At 42.5% G+C, this 24321-nt stretch overlaps 1 protein-coding gene and 1 long non-coding RNA gene across 5 annotated transcripts in view; one reads left to right on the top strand and one right to left on the bottom strand.

Annotated features, from left to right (window-relative positions):
- Window positions 1-24321, bottom strand: part of SLX4 (SLX4 structure-specific endonuclease subunit) — a 590413-nt gene that overhangs the window by 562412 nt on the left and 3680 nt on the right. The window contains exons 1-2 of one of the 3 annotated variants that reach the window (XM_086941399.1): window positions 20710-20769; window positions 16206-16860 (exon numbers count right to left, since the gene is read on the bottom strand). In XM_086941399.1, coding sequence (XP_086797525.1) covers window positions 16206-16695 — 490 coding nt within the window. In that variant the 5' untranslated portion in view covers window positions 16696-16860; window positions 20710-20769. Of the gene's footprint in view, window positions 1-16205; window positions 16861-20635; window positions 20770-24321 lie in introns of those variants that run through there. The other 2 variants (XM_086941398.1, XM_086941400.1) reach the window with 2 other exon arrangements.
- Window positions 20773-23674, top strand: LOC147688509 (uncharacterized). Of its 2 annotated transcripts, none has more exons than XR_015300697.1 (3): window positions 20773-20904; window positions 22606-22807; window positions 23291-23674. It is a non-coding gene; the product is annotated as an uncharacterized LOC147688509 (long non-coding RNA). The 2 variants fall into 2 exon arrangements; XR_015300698.1 differs by having other exon boundaries at window positions 20788-20904; window positions 22609-22807.

Raw genomic sequence — 24321 nt, 5'->3', positions numbered from 1 at the left:
GATCATCCTGTAGTTTTTTGGATCTGATCTCTTACCTCCCTTGAAAATTGGATGTATGATGGCGCCGCGCCATGATTCGGGTAGTTCGGAATTAGACCAGCAGTGGGGAAAAAGGGGTGCCAGTTGATGGGCCCAGAATTCTGTATCTTGCTTAAACAGCCTTAAAACTTGGCTTTTTGCCCTCTAGGCCGCTCTCTTTTTTTTCTGCCTGGTCCGTTTGATTTTACTGTGTTGTGTTTCTTTCTGTTACAGGTTTGTTAATAAAAGCGCCGGGACACTCTATGGAGTAGCCGAGTGCTATAAAAGATTGCATTAACATAACATAACATAACAGCGCCTGTGGTAGGCCATTCGGCCCTGGGGCTCAGTCAGCGCGACCCTCTGTTATAGCTCGGGCTATTTTGTGCCTCGTAATTCTCAGATTTGTAAATGCGTTCTCCGGTGGTTCTAAAATCTGAAACGAGGATTTAATGTTGAATGCCTGTGGAATTCTCAGGTTACATTCAACTAGTTTGTTTGATTGAACCGCTTCCGTGATGTCCAGCGCTCGGTAGCGATTGGGTTGTTGAGCCATTGCCGGTAAGTTGACGAGTGAGACGGCTTTTTTCTCTTGCTCTTCAAAGTGCGCTGATAAATAAAGTACCCATTCTGCTTCAGAGATGTTGGCGCTGCTTAGTCCTCCTTGCTTGTGTATTTCGGAGTTGAGGATTGACCAGAAAGCTTTTGGGTTATGACTTTTGTTCGCGTGCAACAATTTTTCCCAGAACTGTTCAGAGCGTTTATTTTTTTCGTGAAATATTGTCTGTCGAAGTGCTTTCTGGGCAGCTTTATACTTTTAAAATTTATGGGCTTCCCCAGGGTACCTACGGACTTGTCTTCACGTGCTATTACGTTTTGATTTTAGTTCCTTGATTTCATCTGTTATTATTGCTGGATTGCATTTTATAGTGTTTCCCGAGGTGCGTGGAAACTTTTTAAGCAGTTCCTCGGAAAAGTGAGCCCATGCCATAACTGGTGATAATTCGTTAGTGCTCCTTTGGTTTTGCAGGTCTCTACATTTTGTCATTATTGCCGGTATTATTGGATCTGACCATTTCAGCCTTTTGAGATTTTCAGAGTGGTCTCCTCTTGAGGTTTGGCTGATTGTAGCATGATATGCTGGATTAAATGACATTGTGATCACTTGGGGGCGATGGTCACTGTCACCTCGAGCGGCGATGGTATAATTCTCCATCAGGGGGAGGATTCCCTTGTTACAAACTGTGTAGTGTAGGACGGAGTGAATGCGCCCGTTTGACCTTGTCCAGTTCGGTGGATTATCCTTAGAGAAGCGACCGTTCAAGACTGTGTAGCCTATGGCACTGAATTGGAGAACCATGTATTCACCAATTTTGCTATGTTTGGTGCCAGAGGGTTTTGTTTGTTCAAGGATGTCGGGCCACGGAGCTACATAGTCTTTTGGGAGTTTTTGAAAAAGATTTGTATTGTAGTCGCCGGATACTAGACAGGCCGGGCTGTTGTAATTGCTTTCCAGATTACACAAAGTCTGGACTAGATGATTAAACTTCGTTTTTTTATCCTTGGTGCTTGGTGAAATGTAAACGTTGATCAGGAACAGTGTATCGGTGTGTTCGGTATTGTCTATCCTTATCCCAAGGATCCAGTCTTCCTTAAGTGTCGTTTTTACGATGTTGACGTTTAGCTTAACTGAGATGTAGATGGTGAGACCACCACTGGGTCGACCGGATTTGTGCAACTTCTGGGCTGGGACTCTGTATTCCAGGTATCCTTCTATTGGGAGGCTAACCATGGACCAGGTTTCCTGCAGTAGTATGATCTCATGGTTTTTTAAGAACTTTATCACGTCGATGGATTGGAGTTTCGGGGTAAGACCACTGATGTTCCATGAACATACTGAAAGACCGGACTGGGTACTGGTTCAATTTTGGTTACCCCTGTTCAGGGCCCCTGGCAGACATCCCCAGTCAGGCACCGTTGTTTAAACCTCCACGGTTCCAATGCGTATTGCCTTTCCTGGGGATCGGCTTTTTGCAGATCATAGTACTGAGATAGTTGACGGGTCTGGTCGATCTAATACGGCCAGTGGTTTTGCAAGGACTGACGGATACCGTGGTTCGGGCTGTTGGGCTATTTTAATTCCCCATGTATTGAATAGGTCAGACATTAATAAGACTTGCTCCATGATTGCTGTAGATGAAAAAGTGATTAACGTTGATTCAGAGGATTGGTTACCTTCAATAGGTGTGAATTCAATTGAGAATATGTCATTGGATTCAATATGGTGAAGTTCAGGAATATTTTTGAAAAGTTTCAAAATGTTCCCTCTATTCAAGATGTCATGAGGTCCCTTGGTGTAGTATTCAGGAATGAATAACTATTTCATATTTGGAGTTGTGGTTGTGAAGACCTGACCTGGGGTCTTATAATCCTGTTTGACTATTACCAGTGGTGAATCAATCTTTTGTAGAAATCGCGGCATAATTTTACAAAAGCTAATCCATGCCGCTATATCCTGGTGGTCTGAATAGTGAAGCAAGATAAATGTCCAATGTCTCCATTTTCTAAAGTTGTTAGCTATGTATGTTGCGCTTGCAAGATTCACCTCCTCTGTGTGTTGTGTGTGAAGGCTAACGTAGATGTCAGCACAAATGACTTTCCTCTCGTTTTACTATGGAGAAGGATTTGACACTGTTTCGTTCCAAAACCAATCAAAAACTAATTATTTGATTAAGTGTTCCCTGCAAGCCTTCTCTGTATTAGGCAGTTGTAAGGTATATGTGTAAATTCAGTTTTTCTTACAGAACTATCATTGAAATTATGTTTATATAGCGCTTACCACCCTTAACAAGGCGTTGAAGCGCTCTATGACAGGCATGCCACTAAATATGCTAAATATACCGAAAGCATGGTGTCACGCTATATAATTTGTCTCAATCTCAGACTATTGGGGGGGTATTATAAATCGGGTGCTGCAGCCTTCGTTGATGGACTATGATGAAAGCGATTCTTAATATCAAAGATTTAGAGGGGGAATGCCTGGAAACACCATAGAGGTTGCCGTAGGCACTTGTTAAAGTACAAAGGGCCAGATGTAGGTAAGTATATTTTACCGATTCATAAATACCGAATTTTACCGATTCGGTATTTATGAATTGGTAAAATAGAAGGGGGGAGATGTAGGTAGAATCGGTAATTGAATTACCGATGATTCTGTAAGAATCGGTATTTACCGAATCGGTAAATACCGATTCGGTAATGCCCATTGATTCCTATGGGCATTGAAGCCCATAGGAATCAATGGGCATTACAGAATTGGTATTTACCGATTCGGTAAATACCAAATGTTGCAAGGGTGCAGGGGGTGTCACTTTGACACCCTCTAGCACCCCGAATTCAGGCATGTGTGACATGTGGCACACAGACATGCCCTAAGGGCATGTCTGTCTGCCACATGCCATAGGTGTGCATGCACACCTGGAATCGGTATTTTAACACCCAATTGGATTGGGTGGTAAAATACCGATTCGGTAAGGCCTGTGGGACTCAGAAGAGTCCCACCTACATCTCAAAATTACCGAATCGGTAAAAATACTGATTCGGTAAATTTACCGAATCGGTGAAATAGGGCCCCTACATGCCAAATACTTAATACCGGTCGGTAACGGCCGAAATCGGACGTTACCGACCGGTATTTTGGCTCCTACATCTGGCCCAAAGTGCATAGCATATGAAAACTTCCTGTTAGAAGAATAAAGGGTCCAGGGGCACTTTAGGCCTAAGCCTTGTGGTGCTAAGTTTCTCGTGCTTGTAACACAAAACCTCGTAGCTTCAGAGGTGGATGAATAGCTGCTCACTAAGTTGTTTTTTAAGCCAGTGCAGTGTTTGCCGTTACATTGAAAGGTAATTAAAACAGAGCAAGGTTGGTTGAGGGCACTCCAATGGCTGAGGGCACTACAATGATAGATACCCCGGGCATGAGGCTGGCAGGTTCGAGGACTGATGTCTCCAGATGATTTGCATGGTTCAGGCCATATTTGCACTTCTGTCCGTGCTGCTATAGTCCCTGCGCCCGCGAGGAGTAGCTCAGAAGTCCCTGCGCCTGTGAGGAGTAGCTCAGAAATGAGTGGCTAATAGTAACCTTTGCTACTTAGGCCTGAAAGAAAGGCTAGCTTCTGGTGCACCAGAAGGTTTAATATTTTTGTGCATCTTTTCACAAGTACATTTAAATCAGAGATATGCATGTGAATGATCAATATTATTAACATTCATCTATGATTTGCGTCATACTCATAGCAACATTTTGCCTGATCTGGAGATTTAAATTGTACAGTACTCAGAATTTTATTAGTTAGAAGCTTTTTGTTTTTCAAGTAATTGCGAGATATGTGGGTGTGTTTTAAAAAATAAATAATAATCTCTAAAACTAGCATGGGACAGCAATAAAGAGATAGCTGGAAACGCTCAAGGCATTTTCACAAGGAATTAACTCTGATTTATCTCCACCTTAACACAGCAAAAGTGAAGATAGATTTAACACTCCATTCACAAGCTAGCGCAAACTTAAGACAACACCAGTATTCCCGCGATAACTGCACCCAAATTTACGTCTGTAACGCGGTTTTGCTTCCCTGGGCTGCTGAAGGGCAGTCTTTTGCTTTTCGAAGGAAACAAAGTGTCTACATTGTAAATAAACCAAATATACATAGCTTCATGTTCTTAAATAACTAAAAAAACGAAGATATCTGTGTTTGTTGTAGGAAAAATGGCCAAATAAAATGCCGCAAAATTGCTGCTAAATTTCCATATTTGTGCCGCTAAATTTCCATTTTTGTGCCGCTAAATTTGCGAATCCATGCCGCTGTATCCTGGGGGGTCTGACAAATGGGTGGCATAAGAAAAAGAAATAATGGAAAGGAAAAGTGAAAAAAAAACAACAAGCAAGTGTTGGCTTATATGCTTTTGCATTTAAGTGCACTTCTTTTTAGGCTGATGTGTACATGGCCAGGCAAAACGGATTTACACTACCCCATGCTATATGCTTTGATTGGAGGAAGGAAAAACTGAATGTCAGTTGAAAAACTGAGATTATTATAGCAGGCACAAGGGCTTAACATATATTATGTATTTTGTGTATATATTACATGAAGCTTGCAAGACGCTAACGTTGTGGTTGAATGAGACCTAAAACAAACCAATTCGGAAACAAAGGAGTTCTCTGCCTTCTGATACCAGCCAAGCTGTGACAAAGCAACAGGAGTGTAAACACAGAAACTCGGATGTGGTCGGTAAACCAGACAGAGTCAGTCAGGGAGTGGGAGAGTCAGTCAGGGAGTGGGAGAGTCAGTCAGGGAGTGGGAGAGTCAGTCAGGGAGTGGGAGAGTCAGTCAGGGAGTGGGAGAGTCAGTCAGGGAGTGGGAGAGTCAGTCAGGGAGTGGGAGAGTCAGTCAGGGAGTGGGAGAGTCAGTCAGGGAGTGGGAGAGTCAGTCAGGGAGTGGGAGAGTCAGTCAGGGATTGGGAGAGTGAGTCAGTGAGTCAGGGAGTGGGAGAGTGAGTCAGGGAGTGGGAGAGTGAGTCAGGGTGTGGGAGAGTGAGTCAGGGAGTGGGAGAGTGAGTCAGGGAGTGGGAGAGTGAGTCAGGGAGTGGGAGAGTGAGTCAGGGAGTGGGAGAGTGAGTCAGGGAGTGGGAGAGTGAGTCAGGGAGTGGGAGAGTGAGTCAGGGAGTGGGAGAGTGAGTCAGGGAGTGGGAGAGTGAGTCAGGGTGTGGGAGAGTGAGTCAGGGTGTGGGAGAGTGAGTCAGGGTGTGGGAGAGTGAGTCAGGGTGTGGGAGAGTGAGTCAGGGTGTGGGAGAGTCTGTCAGTGAGAGTCTGTCAGTGAGAGTCTGGAGAGTCTGTCAGTGAGAGTCAACGGTATGCTGTGTACAGTGTGGTAAGTCTGGACCCGTGCCTGCAGCAGAGAGCGCTCCTGCGCACCGCCATGTTTGCAAGCCCTTGCCACTGATGTTTTAACCACACAGCCCCCAAATAAGCCGCCTTATATTCATAACATGCTACATCTCCGAGGGGCAGGAAGATGGTAGGAGTAGATTTCTACAAGTCCTGGCTCACGTGATTAGCGAATTAATTAATTCAGCACGTCCCTTAAGAAACAGGGCGTCGTCATCAATCTGCCAAGCAAAAAGGACTATATCAGACTTGATACTCGAGGAGATCCCAAGAATATAATATACAAAGGGTTAGAAGTCTCTATTCTTGGCACTGCGGTCTCTTTCAGAGCAGCATCTTGGTACGTAAAGATGTTTTACTTAGGATAGGAGGCAGAGACAGCACTTCGCGTAAAAGATAATGTAACACATTCCACAGGCAATTAAAAGGTAGTGGTTGTTAGAGGGCACCGGTGTGGTTCGTGCAGCAGGCAGCATGCACACAGATTTGACTCTGTGTGAGTTGCCCAGGGGCCCACTAGTCAGGCACAATAGTCACAGGTCCTGAGAAGAGTATGCACTGGCAAAGGGTAACCCCTGTACCTTTGCCACAACTTTCCGTTCTACACTGGAGACTGTAGTAATACACTACAAGGAGTTCAGGTAGAAGTAGGTAGGTTTATTGTAGGAGACAGCTTGAACAACCACCTTCAGCAGGATACCAGTTGAGAGTGAATGTAGACACCACATAGAATGTTACAGTAGGAATGTATCATAACAATTCTAACACAGAATACTACTCTAGCACAGCACAGAATACTACTCTACTACTCTAACATGGAATACTACACACCTTCCCTCCTTAAAAACAAAAAAAAAAACAAAAAAAAAACTTAAGCAAAATGAGAGAAAAAGGTAAAAGAAAACGAGAAGAAGTTCAATATAAATAATCATGTAATTTCACAGGAATCTGCTTGACCCGAGAACTCTTCCTTGGAATAAAATCAGGGACAGCACTGTCTTGAGAAACAGGGTTTTGAGGTAAAGGAACATTCTCATGGGAGCTGGAATTGTCAAAATTACTTTCGTTAACAAGTGTAGGAGAAACATCCTGAGGGGAAACGTCAACCACAGGAACAGGAACATTTAAATCTTGACTCTCCTTCATGAAAGTGTCAACCATAGCAGAATAAGGTACATTATCCTCAATGGTGGGGTTCTTAGATATGTTGTCCGGAGAGGAATTGTGGGTAGGGAGAGGAGATAACAAATTCGGGTTTTTACACAGAGAAACTCTTCGGAAATTCCATACTTTACCCCCTTCAACACGAACAGCTTTTGAGAAAATTTCAATGACCTTGCAAGGTTCAGACCATTTGTTCCACTTGTTCCCAACAGACTTTTCAAACTTGACACGTACAAAATCACCAACACTAATCTTCCTACTGCGATTGCTTAAGGACAAGGAATTGTTTCTCATTTTTTCTTGGTATTTCAACACTCTATTCTTAACTTCATCACAGTCAAGGGAAGATTCACCTGGGAATTTAATTTTCATCCACCAAGGAAGGAGTTTTGAACCAGGTTTCCTACCTCTGAGCATCTCAAAAGGGGACAAACCTGTAACCGAATTAGGGGAGGTTCGATAGGACAATAAAGTAGCACCCAGGGTTTTTTTCCAATCCAGGTTGCTCTTAACGGCCAATTGGATGGATTCCTTGATAACCCTGTTGAAGCGTTCCGTTTGACCATTGGCCTGGGGATTGTAATTGGATACTCTTTTGTGGACAATGCCACACCTTTCAAGAAAAGACCCAAACTCTTTGCTGACAAATTGTGGACCGTTATCAGATACAATTTCAGCTGGAATCCCTTCCCTACAAAAGACTTCATCCAGAAACTGAACAACCTGTGTAGAACCAATCTTATCCACGATCTTGAGTTCAGGCCATTTAGAAAAGTAGTCGATTAAGACTAAAGCAAAAACCTCTTTATTTGGAGACAAAAATAGAGGTCCAATAATGTCAATGCCTAGTTTTTTCCAGGGACAGGTGACAAACTCGATGGGGGAAATGTCCGTGGATAAAGGTTTCACAGTTTTGTCACTCTTAGCACACGGAAGACAAGAACTTACCCATTTATCAACCATACTACCAATCCCAGGCCACCAGTAAAATTCACGGATACGCCTTTTAGTGCTTGACATACCCATATGGCCTTCATGTGCCATAGAAACAATCTTTTCCCTCAAGGTAAAAGGAGGAACAATCTTGTCGCTTCGAATCACAAAACCTTGGTTAAACATGAGTTCATCCTTAACTTTGAAGAAAGAGAGAACATCACCAGACAGGTACCTTTCTTGGGGCCAACCATGTTGTAAATAATCCACAACACCAGATAAGCAAGTATCATTACACATTGCTTCTCTCCAAGCAATTTCAGAGATGCCAGTAGACAAACTTGTCCTGTTACATTCATTGACATCATCGATGTTGAAAACTACATCAGAGTCAGACAAATCGGGATAAATAGAATTAACTAACGGTAACCTGGACATGCAGTCGGCATGTACATTTAAGCGACCAGGAATATATTCCACAATACACTGAAACTCTTGGAGTTTCGCAGCTAGGCGGGCCAAACGCGCAGTTAAAGTTCTGCCACCACCAGCTGCTAACATATTTATCAAAGGTTTGTGGTCGGTTCTTAAACGAAACCTGGTCCCCCAAATAAACTGCCTAAAATGCTCACAAGCCCAGGTACATGCTAGAAGCTCTTTCTCTATGGTGGAGTAGTTATATTCAGCGCCACGCAATGTCCTGGAAGCGTAAGAAACTACATGTTCATCCCCTTTACTCCTCTGGATTAACACAGCACCCAAGCCAGTATTGCTTGCATCCACACATACTATGCATTCTTTACCCAGGTCAAATGGTCTGAGAAAAGGAGCATTCGCTACTTCTTGTTTCATAACATCAAAAGCAGATTGTTGGTCTTTACACCAAATTAATTTTACATCTTTCTTTAATAGAGATCTTAAAGAGTGTACTTTAGAGGCGTAGTTCTGAACAAACTTGCTATAAAATTCAGTTAGACCTAAAAACGAAACTAACTGTTCTTTGGTTGAAGGTGCCCGTGCTTTCAAAATGCTTTGTATATGATTAAACTTAGGTTTAATTCCTTCTGAGGAAATCTCGTGACCAAGATATTCTACTTTGCTTTGTCTAAATTTACATTTAGACAATTTCAACGTTAAACCTTTTTCCTGGACAGACATCAGAACTTTCTCTAGATTAACATCGTGCTCCTCATAATTCTTACCATAAATAAGGATGTCATCCTGAAATGCAATAGCACCCAGGCAACCCTCTAAGACAGTTTTCATAAGTCTTTAGAACACAGAGGCCGCACTGGCTAAACCAAAAGGCATTCGGCAGTATTGAAACATGCCTTCAGGAGTGATGAAAGTCGTTAAGAACTTTGACTCTTCATGCAACAAAACTTGATGGTATGCACTAGTTAGGTCTAGAGTAGAAAATACTGATGCACCTGACAGGGTAGAAATGAGTTCATGGATATGGGGTAAAGGGTGTCTATCGATCCAAATCTCCTTGTTTAAACTACGAAGGTCGACACATAGACGAAGTTCGCCATTACTCTTAAGTGACAAAACCACTGGCGAAACCCATGGAGAAGATTCAACTGGCTCACTGATTTTCTTATCAACTAAGTCTGATAAAATTCCTTTTAATTTTTCGCGATATGCCAAGGGAACATTTCTTACTTTATGTCGGATGGGTATAGCTGAATCTTTGAGAATAATGCGGTGTTTAAAGTTCACGAAGGTTCCCAAGTTATCTGAAAAGATGGATGAAAATTTGTTCTTCAATTGGGTAATGAAATCGTTTTCAGGAGGAACTACGTATACAGGAGGGGAAGCATTAATGCCTAAATCGTGTTGATGAGGCCAACACAAAATGGATGCCCCTTTGGAAGAGACATAGACCTTCCCTTTAGTGGTTCTATCTTTAAACTTAATATCTGCCCACATATAACCTTCAATGTCAATTTTCTTACCCATGTACCCACCAGGATGTACATCTGATGGTAGTAATTTGGTGGAGTGCCAGTATCGGTTAAAAACATTTTTGCCAATTATAGTGTACCAAGCGCAAGAGTCAATCAACATGGAGATTTCCTTACCATTGATGGTGATAATATCAGTAGGAAATCCTTTACATTTAGAGTCACCCACACATAACAAGGTGTTGATCTCAGAAGGTTGTTCGGTATCTTCATATTCTTCGTAAGACAAAAGATTTACTTTTTGAGAAGATTTACACATTTTGCTAAAGTGACCAGATCTTTTGCACTTTATGCAAATCTTGCTCCAAGCAGGACAACCTCTGTAGTTACCTACGTGATCATTAGCACCACATCTATAACAAATAACCTGTGATTTTTTAACAGGAAATGTACTTTCTCTTCCGGGGAAATCCTTTCTGGGAGGAAAAGAAGTCTTCTTAAAATTATTAAAATTTTTAACCAATGAGACTTCAGCAATAACTACCTTGGATTTAGCATCTTGACTTCTGATTTCATTCACAAATAGCTCGGACTGTTCAATGCCTTTGGCAATATTTAACACGGCACTAAGGGAAGAATCAGTACCCATCCACAGACGTTCTTGGATTTTTTTACTTTTAGTGCGCATCATAATTTGGTCCCTCAAGACCTGTTCAAAATTTATGGTTTCAAAAGCACAAGACGCAGCCAAGGTGCGCAAGGAGGCTACATAGTTTTCAATAGACTCATCATCTTTTTGTGCTCTGGAATAGAATTTAAACCTTTCCATTACGATATTAATTTTTCTTCCAAATCTAGCACTTAATTGCTTGATGACAACTTCAAAAATATTTAAATCCCCAGCACCTATACCTTCTACAGGAGGTAAACTTTCTAATTCTTTGAGTCCTGCACCACCTAGAGAGTTCTTTAGTAACGCTAACATTCTTTTTGGGGAACAACCATCCTCCCCAACAACATCTACATAAGCTAAAAATGTGGGGTACCAAAGATCCCATTCTACCTTTGGATCTCCGGCTGTAGGTAAAAAGTGTGGAGGAGAAGAAATATTGTTAGACATTGTAAATTAGTTATACTTAAAATTTCTCATAAATGAGAAAATTTGAACAAAATATAACAAGGAACAGTTGGTCAAAATAAAAAAAAGTAGTCACCGTTGTCAGTAAGGAAGTCGTCACAAGAGAAGTCCCAAGTCTTTCTTCTAGCTTTTTTTTTTTTTGAGAAAAAAAAAAAACGATGTTGAAAAACTGATATATTGAGCAAAGGTAAGTTGGTACTATGGGAAATATGGAAATTTATAACAAAACGAGGTGTTTTTATGACAGAGTTCACTCAGAAACGATCGTGATAGTCAGTAAAAACGATCGTGATTGTTGCCATAGAAACGGGGAAAACAAAATGGCCGCTGGAACGCACACGCAAGGACGTGATGCGTGTGTGATGACGGTAGGCAGGTGACGCGTAAGATGACTCTAGACGCCGAGTCAACGTTGATGAAGCACGGGCTGCAGCGCTCGTTCGGTAAGTCTTTTAAAAGATGCAAGTAGTGTTAAACAGTTGATGAAGATAGGGAAAAAGGCACAAAAATAGAACTCGTAGGAAAAAAACGATCGCGTTACAAGGGTAGAGTTACTGAATCAGCGCTAGTCAATTTGGGAAGACAATCAGGAACACGTTTCCAATTTCAAACGAGGGATAAAAAAAATGAACAGGGATAAGACACAACTCCCGCTGGTGCAATCAAAGCACAGAAAAGAGACAAACAGCCGCTGGTGCAGTCTTTGTACACATAGGAAAGGAAATACCTTAGATTTCTTTAAGCTGTGAAGGTGAACGCTGTCAGTAATCATTAACTTCACCAAGTTGAATCCTTGAAAAGGCTGGGTTCTTTTGTTGCAGATTTAATTGGCGATCCCGATCGTCGCCAAATTTATGTAGTAATACACTACAAGGAGTTCAGGTAGAAGTAGGTAGGTTTATTGTAGGAGACAGCTTGAACAACCACCTTCAGCAGGATACCAGTTGAGAGTGAATGTAGACACCACATAGAATGTTACAGTAGGAATGTATCATAACAATTCTAACACAGAATACTACTCTAGCACAGCACAGAATACTACTCTACTACTCTAACATGGAATACTACAGAGACTACAGCATTGAAAGTGCCCCCGACCAACTCCAGATGCTAATGCGTTGATTCTCACAAGCAGTTTAGCCACTGCTGTTTACTGGAAGGCGTAGCCCAAGTCGCTACCTGCACAGGACCATACCCCCCTCGCTTCTTTACCAGGAGCTATAAGCGAGTTCGGGGAAAGCGGAACTGCACGTTCCAGCAGCCGCTTTAACAGTGCAGCTGATTGAATAAATGGGGCTGTGTAAACGCAACTCTCACGGTCTATTATCAGCTGACAGTTAAGCTTCATCAACAGCAAAGTGCAAACAAAACCTCCTGCCTCAGACTGAAACACTCCATGGCCCACAATGCATCCTTAAAGGGCCAGTGCGTGCCCGCAGTAAACTCGGTCTTACCTGGGAAGGGGGAGGTGCATGGCAGCCTCGGGGGCAGAGCGGGTTTGTCCATGGTTGCCCATGGTGGAGGAAGAGCCCCTTCTCCTGCGACGGACCCCGGCACAGCCTCTTTCCTGCCTCCACTACTGGTTCCCATTCACAGAAGGAAGCGGGGCCGCGCGCGACCATCACATGACTTGGGAGCACGCCCGCGGGGGGAGACAGCAGCATCCGGAGAAGGGCTGCGCGCGAGCCGGAGGAGGGCTGCGCGCAAGCCGGAAGATAGGGTGATTGGGGTCTGCCCGAGCCGGGGGATAGGATGGGCGATGGGATTGGGGTCTCGCGGATTTAGTGGGGACACTTAGGTGGTGACTGCCGCATGGTGCGGCCAAAGCAATATTTCAGGCGGGGCTCCTGTGAGCAAGACGGAGCCCCGCTTGTTGCTGCAGCTGACGTCGGAGAACAGCCGAGGAGCAGCACAAGTTCCCACAAGTGCTGGTAAGTGGGGTGAAGCATGCTGTACATGGAAAGCGCGAGGCACTTGCAGCTCACGTGCACATTAAAAAAAAGTTATATTGCATGTGGCTTGCTGTACATTAAAGCGCATTTATAAATAATGAGCATGTTAATTACGAGGCAGCTGGTAAATAATAATTTAAAGCCTGCTTTGGAAATAATGCTAACAGCGAGCATGTTATTTAAAAGCCTGATTTACAGATAATGCTCACAGCAAGCGTGTTCATTCAAAGCCAGCCTTGGGAAAACGAAACTAATGAAAAGCGAAACTGACACTGCACACACAGCAAGCAGCGCGCTCCCGCGGTCAAAACTGGCAATGAACAGGCGCGCGTCTGACTGCTGTCCACATTCCCAAATACGGGTAACAATAGTTGTCTTGCTGACAGCAATCAATTCTTCGCATTGAATGCAGGTCAGCTCGACCTAACAATCAATGCTTCGCATTGAATGCAGGTCAGCTCGACCTAAAAACTGTATGGCTGACTTTCTTTCTATAATGCCTAAACAGTTGGATATGTGTGAAGATGAAATTGGAATTCTTTTCAGATTGCGTATGTGCATGATTTGGGAGAAGCTGGTATAATGAAGGATAAATGGGAAGATGAATATCTCCAAGATGAAGAGTTGTCTCAAGTGAAATTACATATCACACATGCTTGGCCAAGGAGAATAGACAGTCATCATCCTCTAAAACCTTTTTGGGAAGTCAGATTTGACCTCGCTGTTCAGGGTGAAAATATCTGGCTGGGTGAAAGAGTTATTCCCGCCAAATCGTTGCGTCCTTCTATCATAGCTCTATGTCATGAAGGGCACTTTGGCATCGTTTGAGCAAAACGAACTGTTAAAGCTTTGTTTTGGTGGCCTGGCATGGATGCTGAAATTGAGAAATTTGTTAGAGGATGTAAATCTTGTCAAGCTGCTGATAAGTCTTTGGTCACCTTGAAACCTCCATTAAGTAATATGACGAGACCTAGTTCACCTTGGGAACACACTGCCATTGACATCATGGGTCCCATTGGGAATGAGCAGAAATACATTTTGGTGTTGATGGATTTATATTCTAGGTGGCCTTTTGTAAAGATAGTTAACAAGGCTGACACTGATACTGTTTTGCATTTTCTAGATCAGTCATTCATTATGGAAGGAATTCCATCCTTATTATTGAGTGATAATGGTGTACAATTTTTGTCAAACCAAGCTGTAGAATATTTCAATAGACTTGGTATTAAACAAAAAACCACATCACTGTATAACCCAAACAGTAATGGCATGGTTGAGCGCTTCAACCGTGTCATTAAGAACACCATTCAGATGGCTGCCAAGAGTATTGATTGGGAAACTCAGGTTCTTAATATGGTTTGGGCCTATAGAGTTTCTGTATGCGATGCCACTGGGTATCCTCCTTTTGTTTTAATGCGGGGACAAAATCCAAGAACTAAGTTCACTCCTGGTTGGTTATTTCAGTCTAATGTTGTGAATTGGTCTGAGGACTTAGTTATAGAAAAAACTGATGCAGCTTTTGCCAAGCGTAAAGAATGGTATGATTCTAAACATGGTGTGAAAAATGTCGACATTGATATAGGTCAATGGGTTAGAGTAAAAAAAAACGGCAAAATCTCAAAGGATGTTAGTCGTTTTTATGACCCTTTGCAAGTTGTTGAAGTTATGAATAATGCAGTACGTCTCTCTGATGGGGAATGTAATGGTTCACATTAGAAAAATTATCACCTAAAAATCATACCAATAAGGAGCTTTATGAGATGACTCTGAAGGTGCAGAACATTTAGCAATTCTTTTAAGATTCCAAACTTTCCTCAAGATGTTCGGGACGATTCTATTTGTAGCTCTCCTGAGGTAATTCAAGATCATGCTGTTTCTGACTCAAATGTTTTTGAGACAGATCCGAAAGTATCAGATGTTACTTGCCATGATGATTCTAACAAGATTTCTAGGAACCTAAACGTGAAAAAAGACCTCCTGTCTGGCTTGCAGACTATATATCTGAAAGTTTTCCTTTGTAAATACTTATATTTAAGTAAAAAAAAAAATTTTTTTTATCGTTCTTTATTCTTTTGCAAAAGAAAGGGGATGATGTACATCCTTTTAGTTATATTATTTTTCATTGTATTCCGAAGGGGATGTGTTGTGTTGTTACATTTAATATATAGTGTTTATATTGATATGTTGTGCTGATGTTTCTTGTATGTTCTTATGCGCGCTCTGTGGTACTGCGTTCCATAGAATATGGAACGCGAAAGCTAGAGCAATTAGGCAGAGCCCTGAGGAACATCGAGCTGTCCCGTTGGGCAGAGAGTACCTGCTTGTATTTTTCACAATAAATGGATTTTACTACTGAATCCTTCTCCGCGTTATAACACAACATCTCTCTTTCCTACAACGACAGATGTTGCGCTCCAGCCTGATCCCGCTATGGCACTATTGGACAACACTCATGACCTTACAAAATCCTCCTGCAGGATTATTTCTATAGCGCTACTGCTGGCCAAACGTGAAATTGCCATACACTGGGGTAAGCTTGGCTCAAAACAATGTCCTGCTGCGATGCTCTCACTACTGATTATGCACATTACAACTCATTACGTCTAGACCCAGAGATATATGGCAACCCCTCTGCACTTACCTGATTTCCTGAGAAGCAGACAGCCCTATTAGGAGCCCGTTGCATGAGTTACACACACGTCAGCGGACACCTCTTAGCTGTCCAATTACCCACACTTGATCGTACTGTGTCACATGCCAACGATGTTTAACCTTCAATCCCCCTCCTCAACCGTACTGTTGTAATGTCATGGGTGCTTTTTTTTCGCTACTGTCTACATGATTGAGCATGCTGTCATTCTTGTCATGCGAATCAGATGACCCACAACACTTACAGCAATGGGTTTTTGTTTCCTAGGTCTCAACCACTCTGTGAAAACTTTAATAAATGAAAGTGTTTTAAAAAAAAGTCCTCATTCTAAGCAGCATGTGTCTAACAGACAATATTTCAGCCTACAGCAAATATATCTATATTTACACTTAACACTGGATGTGAGTAGACAGAGTTTGGAAATCACACTGTCAAACACAGATACATTAAAATGTGTAGATGACTAGACGAAGTAGAAAATAAATATATTTCAAATTACCAGACTTTGGTCGCTGCTGCTCATTCCCTTCTTGCAATGCTGAAGGGGGTACTCCTGCTTTGAGTTCTTCACCAGGCAACATAGCACTCCTTCCTGCCACCTTTGCATTGGAATCCGATTTCTCTGGTTCCATCCTTGCCACATTGCTACCACCCCCCGACTCAGGGCATAGTCCCTTCTTCCTTCTGCAAGTCCCATCTTTGCTTTTGCTCTTTGTTGCCGGTTTGGGCTTCTTTGATGTGGTTTGGGCTGCTGTGCTTTTTGGACCAATCTGAGGGACTCTCCTGCTGGCCTTGGGATTGTCTTCAGCCACATTTCGTTTCACCCTTCGCAATAGCTTGGCACATAGGTCTGTAAATTCATCGTCCGATTCATCCATGAGCTTGCAATCCAAAGATTTACAGCAGCAGTATATGAGCAGACTGTGCAGCAATCTCTTGCACACATGCAGAAAAAAAACAAAAAGTGACTGAACCAGGTCCAATTGCATCCAATGCCATCTTTTTGTTGATGGTTACATATATAGGTCTCTCTCTGCGTGCTTCCATAAAACCAGAAGCTCATTTGCTCGGATCAGATGCTCCACTGTTTTGCTCATTAACCGGTCACGAAACCACACTGGCTCACATTCATGCTGATGAATTTCTGATCTTAACTGTAAGGGAAACAAGAACACAAAAAGTTAAAGGAGCTCTGTAAGTGCTGAGGAAGGCAGTGAAAATGGTAGCTTATGACATGTGAAAAAATATTGAAACAAGCAAGCAAAATCACTCGAAAGGGTTATTGCCACACCAAAACTCTCCCCTTTTACTTCTAAGGAGGTGGCATATTTTCATCAAAGAATTCAGTAAATTGCTGTCCCTTTTACTAGCACAATGAAATGAAATGAAATGAAATGAAATGAAAAAGAAGTTTTATAAAGCGCAGTAGCTGCCCTGGGGCGTCCAAGCGCTAGACAACAAAAGACAAAGTTGACACTCGACTTCATTGTTGTAAGCTTAATTCTTTTGTTAGTCAGATAAAATGCCTAATACAAGGAATCACAATACAAAGGACATAAAAGATTGGAGACATGATATTCCATTACTAGGCCAATTTGTGCTGTCCATTGTTCTCCAGCCTGACTCAAAAGGAGAAACAGAGCTTTCTCTGGGAGGTCTGGTGTTCCTTTCCTAAGCAAGATATAAAAACCTTGGTCCAATCACTGGCTCTCTCCAGATTCGACTACTGCAACACTCTTTGCTGGCATCCCCAAAAAACACCTTTCCCCTTTTAAATTCTTCCTCCATTCAGCGGCACGTTTCGTGTATGGGGCCAAAATAAACTCGAAATCTCAGGCAGCTCTAGATCTTTACGCAATGCTGAAAACGTACTGCTTGAGCATCCTACTTTCAAAAGGGAAAGATTTATGGCTCAATCCTTCTGAGGTAATAAGGATAGAATTTGGAACTCTTTTCCTCCAATTATCCAAACCACCGCCTATATCCGGACTTTCAAAACAAATCTTAAATATCTTCTCTTCCAAAGACACTTCCAGAAATAATTCAACCCTTTTTCAAGACCCTCAAGGCCGCTTGGCATTCACTTGAGCTCAACGATTCTATACCTGTATTAACCTAATTTTGCCACCTCTTATTTCTTTTTGTATTATCCTGATTGTATTTGTAACTTGTTAGTATGTAAATCTCCTTATTTTACGTACTTGGTTCTATTGTAAAGCGTTCTGACACCTTGGAGTAAAGTCTGCGCGATATAAAACTGCATTAAATAAATAAATGAAATAAAAGGAAGCTTCACACAATTGCACTGCTAATGTAAAGGTGAGCCCTACCACTATTGGTTCGTCGGCAAACCAGCCATAAAAGTGATCGGTCCCCTCCCAGGTCAAACAGGATTACTTTAGAAGCCATCCCAGAGTCATTGGATGATCATCAAACTACCTTAGAAGTCATTTACACGTCATCAGACATCATCAAGCTCTTGAAGTCATCAGCGAGCTGCAGAAGCTCAGCCTGATGATTTGAGGATGACTTGAAAATAAGTATCTGATGACTTTTGTAAGTGTCATTATTCGTGATGATTTAAGGATGACTTGAAAATTAGTATATGCTGACTTCAGAAGGTGTCATTATTCCTGATGATCTGAGGATGACTTGTAAATGACTCTCCGATAACTTTACAAGATGACATTGTTCCTGATGACTTTGGGGTGATTTGAAAATAAGCATCTGAATACTTCAAAGGTACTATTGTGTTTTCAATAAGATGTTTTTGCGTCTGGTGATTTTAACAGGAATTGCTTGTCTATTTAAAGAGCACGTCCACCACTTTGGTTTCAGTTTTCCAGAAAAATGCAAACTGTTGGATAATTGCACAATGAATTGCAGATAAACGTCTGACCTCCTGCAGCTGGGAGCCCCAAAACCCAAACACACCCTGAACCCCCAAATTAACCCTTGCACCCCAAAACCCAAACACACCCTGAACCACAATATTAACCCTTGCACCCCAAAACCCAAACACACCCTAAACCCTAAAATTAACCCTGGCACCCCAAAACCCAAACACACCCTGAAGCCCCAAATTAACCCTTGCACCCCAAAAGCCAAACACACCCTGAACCCCAATATTAACCCTTGCACCCCAAAACCCAAACTCACCCTAAACCCCAAAATTAACCCTGGCACCCCAAAACCCAAACACACCCTGAACCCCCAAATTAACCCTTGCACCCCAAAACCCAAACACACCCTGAACCCCCAAATTAACCCTTGCACCCCAAAACCCAAAAACACCCTGAACCCCAAAATTAACCCTTGCACCCCAAAACCCAAACACACCCTAAACCCTAAAATTAACCCTGGCACCACAAAACCCAAACACACCCTGAACCCCAACATTAACCCTTGCACCCCAAAACCCAAACTCGCCCTAAACCCTAAAATTAACTCTGGCACCCCAAAACCCAAACACACCCTGAACCCCAACATTAACCCTTGCACCCCAAAACCCAAACACACCCTAAAACCTAAAATTAACTCTGGCACCCCAAAACCCAAACACACCCTGAACCCCCAAATTAACCCTTGCATGCCAAAACCCAAACACACCCTAAAACCTAAAATTAACTCTGGCACCCCAAAACCCAAACACACCCTGAACCCCCAAATGAACCCTTGCATGCCAAAACCCAAACACACCCTAAAACCTAAAATTAACCCTGGCACCCCAAAACCCAAACACACCCTAAAATTAACCCTGGCACCCCAAAACCCAAACACACTCTGAACCCCCAAATTAACCCTTGCACCCCAAACACACCCTAAACCCTAAAATTAACCATGGCACCCCAAAACCCAAACACACCCTGAACCCCCAAATTAACCCTTGCACCCCAAAACCCAAACACACCCTGAACCCCCAAATTAACCCTTGCACCCAAAACCGAAACACACCCTAAAATTAATCCTGGCACCCCAAAACCCAGACACACCCTGAACCCCCAAATTAACCCTTGCACCCCAAAACCCAAACACACCCTAAGCCCTAAAATTAACCCTGGCACCCCAAAACCCAAACACACCCTGAACCCCCAAATTAACCCTTGCACCCCAAAACCCAAACACACCCTGATCCCCAATATAAAATTAACCCTGGCACCCCAAAACCGAAACACACCCTGAACCCCCAAATTAACCCTTGCACCCCAAACCCACCCTAAACCCTAAAATTAACCCTGGCACCCCAAAATCCAAACACACCCTGAACCCCCAAACCCTAAAATTAACCCTGGCACCCCAAAACCCAAACACACCCTGAACCCCCAAATTAACCCTTGCACACCAAACACAAACACACCCTAATATTTACCCTTGTACCCTAAAACCCAAACACACCCTAAAATTAACCCTCGCACCCCAAACCCAAACATGCTCTAAACTCTTAAATTACACCTGGCCCCCCAAAACACAAACCCACCCTCAACCCTAAAATGACCATGTACGCCCTAAAATCCAAAAGCCCTACAAACCCCCAAACTGTTTATGAATGCGGAAAGCCGGGAGGCGCTGCTGTGATTGCAAATGATACTTTCTGTACCCCCAGGCTGCACTTCCTTCATAGAGTATTTCCATAAACACATAGGGGCAGATTTACAAGCCCCTTGCGCCACTTTTGCGTCACTTTTAACATGGGAAAAGTGACGCAAAAGTGGCGCAAGGTTCTTGTAAATCTGCCTCATAGTTTAGTGGAATCCAATTGTTAGACTCATTAAACAACTGCGGACAGACCTTCTCATGGCCCGAGGAATAGGTCTTGCAAAGGAAAACAAGCTTTGTCGTCATTGTGACTGCCGAATTCACTCCATCACAATACTACAATACATTTTTAAAAAGCACAGCTGCCTCGAACACAATACCAAAATCACCTACTGTAAACCAACAGTCTGCCTGCCGGCTGGCAGGGACTCGAACCGCAGGTCCTCAATGGAGAGCAGCTCTCTCACCTTTGCATATATCTGAAGCCGGAGGATTCCTCTTGCAAAAGCTTACGCACATCCGGGAGCGCCGGAAGTGACGTCATTGTTCTGCGGCAAGATCGAAGACCGTCGTGAGTGCAATGGAAAAGGGACCGATGGATTGGCATCGGTCTCTTTATTTTCCCAACTCCACTTCTTTAATCGATTCCAGCGTATACTCAGGTAAGTGCTGCAGTCCATCGGGGCAAGCTCCACGCTATATCTGCACGCGCCCATCCTGGGTCAGAGCCCCCATGCATAGCGCTGCCTTTCTTAAAAAAGAGCAGCATCGATCCTCCGCTCTCGGTCCCAGCTGCTCAATTTCCGTCCCAGACCAGCTTCCTCATTTTTCGGAAAGCACGAGTTTTCATTAAGGGGCCAAATTCAGACGCAGCTCCCTGCATGTGTGTGCTTCGTACGTGTTATAATGAATGCCTGTGCTGCAATGTGTGTGCATTATGTGTGTTTGATGTTTGTCTGTATCAGCCTGCCTGCTTGTTTAATATTCACCTTTTGTGTTTGAGCATGTGTATTTTTGTGTGACGTAGTGCGTGCCTGTGTAAGTTGTGGAAAATTGCAAAAAGCCTAAACAATGTGTTTTACAGCAAGTTCTTCGCCGTAAGGAAAAATAAATCACTACCCGTGTATTGTAGGTCCCATGTTGGTTCCAAGTGCACCTGCGTGTATTCTAGATTCTCGACCAAATGGAACAGTTTTCGATCTACTGAAAAGTTGTCAATCGCTAAACGCATTTATTTATGTGAATACTGTATATATTGTTGAGCATTACTTGTCCTTTCAACTTGTAGTGAGCTTTCATTACTAAATGAATGTGTGCTCTATTGTTGAATCCTGGTCACGTTCCCCAAGTTGTGTAGTGTGCAGAGCAGCACATCTTCTAAAACACTGGCAGTTTTCATGGATGCGTTTCAAAGCATAAGGATAAATGCTTCAAATAACTTAGCCGTTGTAATGCTGGTTCCTTATTTTGTTTGCTATTTGTGTAATTGAAAGGGCTGGTTGACTGTGGCGATTGAGGTTTACCCCCTATTTAGGAAACGTAGTCAGACGCATTCCAACATCTTGCAATATCTACTTTCGCAAAACTGGCTATCATTCTGGTTTCGTTCCATGTACATGCAATGTTTTTAACTCGTTTGTATATATTATTGAGACCGGGCCAATTACGTATTCCCTGTTTGCGCTAATTTACCTTGACCGCTAAGATCTCTGTATAAATGAAGCCGGTCTTGTTACATCTGCCACTCTGGCAAAACACTTATAAGGTCCCAGAGGGGAGACCTATTGGCTATGCCAATGCTTTTGCTTTATGATTTGTCATTGTAATGTCTTTTTGTTTCATTTATAAAGCCGTTACATATTGCACAATTAACGTACTACTAGCAAAGCTAATACCTTTAGCTTAATAAAAGGTGAAACCAATTGCATTTTTAACGCTTGTCCTTTCATGTTGGGGTGCCGGTGGGCAGAGGGTAGCAGGCATCTGACTCCCTATGCATCTGTGGGGATAGGTAACTTTCCCGTCACAAACCCCGTGTGAAAGTTCACTTATTGATAGTTCTTCTATTTCTCTCACAATGCCTCTACTTTGCTATTACTATATGCCCTGAGCAGCAAGACCTAAGCATACACTCTGGCTCTCCAAAAATAAAGTTGATTATTAGGTAATTTCCTCAATGGCCTTCAGTGCATGCCCAAACACTTCTTTGTAGTCCAACATCTAGGCATATTAGATAGAAATTGCACCAGGTCAGTGTACTTTTTGGGGTGCTTTTCTCCAATTAAATCTGTTAATCAGTTTGATATGCTTTGTATTTTACCTCTGAAACCACATACAAACTAATTCCTGATTTTTATATCTAGCAGGACATAATCATGGTTTCATTCAACGTCCTGTTTTTCACTTGCGATCATTCTGTGTGTGTTCGAAAAGATGGTGACTTCCTGCTTTTGGACAATCCCGGGGAAGTTCTTTGTAAATGGCTGGTCGAAAATCTAGATGAAGCTGGTCGGCCAATCACCGAAGAGAGAGATTTTAAAGCTATGATTCTGTTCCAATCATCTGGTAAGCACAATAAGTAAACCTTTATAATAAGTTTGCAACTGCAGGATAACGGTACAAATTACCAACCTGTTTCAGTAAAAACCTACATTTGTGATTAATTAATCCAATAATGGACAGTAAAAATGAACATGCATGTCCCCACATATGCCTTGGATTGCTCTCCAGAGACAAATGTAACACTTATGAAAAGGACTGAAACGTTTAGCTTGTGGCACTACTATAAGGCAGCCATTTTTGGATAAACTATTTTATTTAGGCAACTTTTTTCAGGAGGTTCAAGTTCAGGCTTACAATGTGTACTCTCTATTAAGGAAAACTTACTTACTTGGTTATGGATAGATTGTACATTTGTCCTTTTATTATCAATACCTCTTTATTTAAATATTATGGCTAGAGCGTGAATATATATTGCAAGTGGTCAATGTGTTTTTATCTGTTTTGAAGTTTATATGTAAATATTTTTTTTCTCTTGCTTTTTTTTAGTGAAGAAACAGTGTCTAATGATTCAGGATATTTTTCAAGAGCTAATTGCAAGCTATTCTGCCACAACAGAGGGTCTAAAACAGGTGTTACTTCAAAGGGCACTGGAGGAAAAGCAGATGTTAATGGACTGTGGCAATCGGGGAAGCGCTGGTAGACTTAAGAGGGGGTGACGCGAACTACAAGAGGAAGAAATTGCAGAGAAAAGATGCAAGGACAAAAAAGCCAAGCAGAGTGGACTGGATTATATAAGAGTTGGTAAGAAAGCTCATGCTGAAAGCATAACTTCTCAGCCTGGTGATGCAAGTTCGCGGATGAGTTTGCAGAAACTTGAAAACCTGGCCCTTTTAGCAGGGATGGCTAGTGTCCTTCATCAAAAATCCACAACTAACAAGCATTAGAAATGCAATAGGTCTCGCAGCATTAGAGTTAGTGCTTTTAGAATTGTTTATAGGTTTTTTGTTGTAAATCTTTTGCATTTTATTTTTTTGTAGGCAATGCAAAAGAATTACAAATCAAAAAAGCAATAAGCAAATGTAAAAGCTTTAACTAAAAATCCTGCGAGACCTATTGCACTGTGTGAGGGTGAGTGAGGGTGAGTGAGGGTGAGTGAGGGTGAGTGAGGGTGAGTGAGGGTGAGTGAAATGGAGTTAAACAAGCCCAACGTTTAAAAAAATCACGAAATCAAACCGGATACCCTTAGCCTTGTAAGCATGTAGGATTTTACAACTATGAAAAATACACAATTAAACCCTCCATACAAAGCTTGATGTTGAATTAAACAAACAGTGCCAACTCTGAAACGCTAGGAAATGCAGCTACATGTGCACAGCGGGCTTGTGTGAAACTTATTCCCCGAGTTCGTTGGATCGACGAGGTTCCGGCTCACAGAGAACTCTTGTCTTCTGACTGAAAATGTTAAAGAAAAAAATGGCCAAGTTTGGCACTGGCCCAGAATCAAAGTTGGTAGGAGGCGGGGTGTACTCCTTCGAGAGCTGGAGTAGATGGAGAGGAGGGGCGTCTAGGCGCTCCCT

The sequence above is a fragment of the Lissotriton vulgaris genome, chromosome 10 (genome assembly GCF_964263255.1).
Source record: "Lissotriton vulgaris chromosome 10, aLisVul1.2, whole genome shotgun sequence".
Classification (NCBI taxonomy): Eukaryota; Metazoa; Chordata; class Amphibia; order Caudata; family Salamandridae; genus Lissotriton; species Lissotriton vulgaris.
Note: the sequence above shows the minus strand (reverse complement) of the source record. Positions and strands in the feature narration are given on the sequence as shown.